Below are 5,593 nucleotides of genomic sequence, written 5' to 3'. Positions count from 1 at the left end.
CACCTGCTTTCTATCCATTCTGTTCTGTTAATCAGTCACACCTTCGTTCTCAGCAAACAAGCCCTGGGGCCATACACCAGGAGCATTTGAACCATATTCCTGTCACAGCCCTGACCATACAAGTCACTGTGCAAATTCACCTGCTGGAGTCTTTGACATTTTCATACGGAGAAATGAACACTTCTTGAGAGTTGGCCTGGCACACCGAGGAGAGCTGTGGTAAATGATGGCAGAACAAAGACCATCCTAAGCAAATCAGTGGAGTTTATTTATATTGTTAGAGTTCACAGAATAGTCAGACATTACGTTTAGAAGGAAAAGAAAATGGGACCCTGGAAGTAAACTTTCTTACGCATAAGCTATTTAGAAAATGAGCTTTTAAACTAATTTTTTAGTTGGCATAGAAAATAACAGTTACGGTATCACGGTTTCACATGGAAATGCTATTGTACTTTGCTCATCACCCCTCACCATGCCCCCATCTCTCTCTTGTTCCTTCTTCCACCCAAATCGTCCCCTAGCAGGTAATATTGTATGACTCTGAAACATACAAAAAGAATTAGGTAACAGTCAGCTACACTATATTATTTAGTTGTAAGGGGTCACATTTAGACAAAACCTTCCAAAGAGAAAGACAAGGAAGAATGTGTCTGCAGCATGTGACGTGGATGTAGGAGAAGTGCTACAGGGACCCAGATCAAGGGAGTAAGAACTTGGTGGAAAGGACTGTTTTATCATAACAGTAAAGGAGAAATTGATGCTAGTATAGGATACCATACTATTCTATGTAGGACTATAGAATAGCTGTGGTAAAAATGTGGCCGACAACAGGTTTGGTTGTTGGGGAAAGACTCACAGGTAAGGCATAGTGAATTGTATCCTAGTAAGTTCTGGCAGAGCTAACAGTGAGCACACCACTAAGCACTTTGCTTTGGTCTGATTAGAGGTCAGGAATAAGAAGTATGGTAGGGGTTCATGAAATTTTGGTTCATGAAAACTTAAAATGAGATCCGAACGTATTACTTGTTTTTGAAGTGATGCTAATCCACCCACATTAAGTTATACACATGTGGGATTCGTGTAATTCCATCCAAATGGAGTAGTGAATTGTACTATATGTCATGCTGTCTCCACAGAGCACCTCCATTTTAATTGGCCAACAGGGACACCCTCCACTGTCACATTCCTTGGCTACCTCAGAGCAGCTGAATCCCTGCTGAGCTCTGCCACTCTTTTTAGAACTTTCCTGCCATTATCTTCCCATAATGGGTAGTTCTTTCTTGTAGCCCACTCTTCTCAATACTCCTTGTCCTCTCTCACTCCTGCTGACTAGCATAGCCTAGGCTGTGTCACTTTTCCAGGTCATCCTTTCATGTCAACAGTTACGGGGTCAATGACAGGCATACTAGTTGGGACTAACTACCATCCTCCAGGGCCATTACCTTCACCAAGCAACAAAGGGTACATTACAAGTGCCCAGGAGAGCCCACAGGAGGAAGATGGAGTAGTGTATATGCCCAGGTATTCTAGGCCTTGTCACAGGGAGAGCTCTTTGTAAGAAGAGCTTGGTTATCTTTGACCTGATGCTCTGCCTCCTGCAGCAGCTTGTAGAAGGTTCCTGAAGAGCTCTTGTGATGTAGCGTTTCCTTGGATCCCATCAGCTTCAAGCTGGGACTGTAACATCGGTGCCAAAAGGAAGAGATACCGTAAATTCCCAACAAGCATAAGGCGTTGATTATCACATGCCAGCAAAAGAAGGTGGTGACAAACATAATGTCACTAATGTCATCATCCTTCCACGGGAAGCCAGAGACCGGTCTAAATAGAGTGAAGGCTGCCTGAATCAGCCATGAGCCCATCATCAGGAACAGAAAGGTCTCTATCATCCAGAGGTGAAGCATCTCAGGAGCCCACAGCTGTGCCGTCAACACCAGCATCAGCAGGAACACCACCAAGATGAGGAGAGAGTGAACCTGCAGCTCCACCTTTGATGAGACCTGAACATGAGACACCAGCAGCAGCAGGAGCATGTAGATGCCCAGCATGGTGGCACCTCTTTCTAGAAGCACTAGCCTCTGCCTCAGCACGTTCTTGCTCATGACGTCTACACAACCATCAAGAGCGAGGAGGATGAACATGGTGAGGTGCTGCCACTCTTGAGGGTACATAAACCTTGGAGGCATCTCTTTGTTAATCAACACCATCCCATCATCAAGGCAGATGACCACATAAAATGTTAAGAGGGAGCCAGTCACTATCTTCAGCCAGCCTCCATAAGATATTTTCAGCTTGGAACAAATCTTTCTATTCTTAGGAAGGTAGGAAACATATACAGGAGAGTCGCTGACTATGATGGCCTTGGAGACCAGAGTTGCCTGATAGAGTCCATAAAAGAAAATGTACAACCCTGGGTAGAAATGGCCGCCAAACTTTCCATTCCCCATGAAATTATCGATCTATTTATATATAAAAAAGTAAAGAACAAAACTCAAGATTTCTCAGCCTTTCTCTCATGGGCCCATCAAGTTTTGGTTGTGTGCACCAAATAATGTCTACCTATTTTTATCATCTCCTTCTGCCCACTTCTGTCTCCCACAGAACAAAAAGTTCTGGATAGGAGCCCTACACCTTGGGTGAGGGGTGTCTCATTTTCTCGTTCCCTTCTAGCCCATGGTGAATTAACCAATTGCTGCCAAAGGAGGGGGTGTGAATATTTCTGAGAGTGTGCCTGTGGGATTGTGTGCTCTCATTAGCTCTGTCGGAGTCTCTGCTCAACCCTGACCCTCACGGCTTGATTTCTCCTCAGCATGTTTAGTTCTTGGAGCTGGATAGAGAACCTTGAGCATAGAGAGCATCTCAGAAAGGACTGGCTAGCTCAGTCTGTGTGCATCCCTAAAGACTCCTCATTTATTGGCCCATATACTGAAGGCAAATATTTATAGTTCGTGTTTGACATAGGCCTTGTGTGTAGCCTTAAACTCATGGTTTCCCTGTCTTAGTCTCTCCAGTACTAGGACTACAGGCACACACTGCCGCAGCCAGAAAGTAGCTGGGTTTGTGGTCACATATGTAAAGCTCCTCCCGAGCTCCTACTTGGCATCTTCCTTCTTTGGCAACAGGAAGCTTAAGGAGCAGCAGGAAAGCTGCTCCCCTGCCCTTCAGTGTTTCTCAGCCAGATAGTAGATGACCTTGCAAAGGCTTATTCCGAGATGAGTTTTGGAACGCTGTGACAGGATGTAAAATGCAGATGCAGGTATCTTGAGACAGGCACATCTGGTTAGCTCACCTGCTTCTAGTCTAATGTGAATTAGCACCTCAACTTTATTCTCTCTTTAGTTACAATTGTTATGCATCCAATACATACAGCCCTCGGCACTACATATCAGCCAGCTGCACACATGAGACTTCAACCAAGCCAAGAGTCTTCAAACTTGTTTTTGAGATAGTCTCAGGCTTTGCCCCCCCCCGTCGCTCCCCCCCCCGTATATCTATATCTCTATATATGTATATATAGATATGGATAGATAGATAGATAGATAGATAGATAGATAGATAGATAGATAGATAGATAGATAGATATGTATGTATGTATATGATATGCTTTATGGCATGATTACTGTAGTCAAAATAATTAACCTGTCCGTCATCTCACATACCCACATTTGTTTGCAGCTAGATAGATACATCTGCACTCAGCAAATTTCAAATGCATGATATAATGTATGAGTTGGGCTGTCCCTTAGAGCTCTAAAACTTACCCATCCCTCATTATTGAACGTCTGCTGCTTCACCAACATTTCCCTGTTTCTGAACCCTTCCCAACTGTCCCTGGTAACTGTCATTTGTTCTCTGTTTCTGTAAATTTAACTTTTGAACAGACTCTCCCTGTAAGTGAGATAATGAGTATTTGCCTTTGTCTCACCTATTTGACTTAACACAGGGCACTCTGGCTTCATCTATGTTGTTAAAGATACAGGCTCTCCTTCTTTAGGGCTGAACAAGATAGCATTCCACACAACATCTCTATAAACGAAGCTTTAGCTGCATATGGTTTGATTCTGTCCTCTCAGATCCAGGAGCATTAGAGCAGACCCCCATAGGGAAGGAGAAACTATTATATCAGGGAAATACAGGCTTTCGATGCCCAGAGGATTGGGCCATCTTTCTCACCAGTAAAAGTACATTTGAGTGTGCAAACACCATAGGAGAGTTTAAGATTGCTCTACAGAGGAGCTCGCCTCCCTTTTCCTCTGTATCTGTGAGTTTCTTTTCTTTCTTTTCCCACTTAAGTGTGCTGTAGACTGGCAAGTTACTGGATTTCTTTTCTTTCTTAAAAACTGCATTTTTATTGTTTTAAATTATATGCAGGTATATGTGTGTTCTGAATGTGAGTATGTGCGTGTGAGCGAAGGTACCCACAGAACCCAGAGATATTGGATCCCCTGGAGCTGTGAGCTACCTGACATGGGTGCTAGGAACCATGCTTGGGTCCTCTAGAAAGGACTGAGCCATCTCTCCAGCCCCTTATTTAAATATATCGTGTTGGGAGCTGTTCCCACATGCTATGATGTGTGTATGTGAGACTCAGAGGCTAACTTGCAATCTCCTTCTACCACACCAGTCCTGGAGACTGAACTCAGACAGGGTTGGCAGCTTGTGTAGTGATTCACAACCAGTGGCTCTTGATGCTTTTGACAAACCTCTATCTCCAAAATATTGACGTTGCAGTTTCTAACAGTACCAAAATTACAGTTGGAAGTAGCAACAAAAAATAATTTTATGGATGGGGTCACCACAGCAGGTATTAAAGGGTCACAGCATTAGGAAGGTTGAGAACCACTGAATTCTAGTAGATCATCTTACAGACACCCAGGATTTCTTTTCTTTTGTGTACCTATTGACTACACCCCTTCCCCCTTTGCAGTTACAAGTAGCTTCTCAACTGAGCTCCTGCCAATAGAACGTGAATGTGAGTGATCTGTATCACTGTCTGGTCTCACCCACGAAGTCCTCCCTCACATTTCACACGTTCTTTTTGCTTTATACAGAGTATCTCATCTTATTTACGAGTTAAATGTTGAGCTCAGCATAGTGGTGCATACCCTTACTCCCAGCATCTGGGAGGCATAAGCAGTGCATCTCTATGAGTTCAAGGCCAGTCTGGTAAATAAAGTAAGTTCAAGCCAAACCAGGACTACATAGTCAGACCTTGTCTATAATACTAATACCAATACAAATACTAATACTATTAATAGAAATAACAATAACAACAGCAACAACAATGATAGAGTTCTATGGTTTTGAGGATAGAAACATTCTCAGGGGGAACATTTTGGACTATCTATGATGTGACGGTTAATCTCGATTATCAATTAAGTTGAACAGAGAGATGATGTATATCTGTGGGTTTGTGTGTGGTAAGATTTCTTTTTTTTTTTTAAAGATTTATTTATTTATTATATATGAATACACTGTAGCTGTCTTCAGACACACCAGAAGAGGGCATCAGATCTCATTACAGATGGTTGTGAGCCACCATGTGGTTGCTGGGATTTGAATTCAGGACCTCTGGAAGTGCAGTCAGTGCTCTTAA

The 5,593-nt window shown here is 43.1% G+C and overlaps 1 protein-coding gene across 1 annotated transcript; it reads right to left on the bottom strand.

Annotated features, from left to right (window-relative positions):
- Positions 1-1,526: 1,526 nt before the first annotated feature.
- Positions 1,527-2,444, bottom strand: LOC114627865 (transmembrane epididymal protein 1A-like). The gene has a single exon (XM_028775783.1). It carries the CDS (start codon positions 2,442-2,444, stop codon positions 1,527-1,529), a length of 918 nt encoding a protein of 305 aa, XP_028631616.1.
- Between the last annotated feature and the right edge of the window lie 3,149 nt (positions 2,445-5,593).

The sequence above is a fragment of the Grammomys surdaster genome, unplaced genomic scaffold (genome assembly GCF_004785775.1).
Source record: "Grammomys surdaster isolate TR1022 unplaced genomic scaffold, NIH_TR_1.0 259, whole genome shotgun sequence".
Lineage (NCBI taxonomy): Eukaryota > Metazoa > Chordata > Mammalia > Rodentia > Muridae > Grammomys > Grammomys surdaster.
The sequence above is the reverse complement of the archived record's forward strand: the minus strand, read 5'-3'. Positions and strand labels throughout refer to the sequence as shown.

Coding starts and splice junctions, on each gene's coding strand:
- LOC114627865 (XM_028775783.1), bottom strand. CDS start 2,444: ATGGGGAATGGAAAGTTTGGCGGCCATTTCTACCCAGGGTTGTACATT.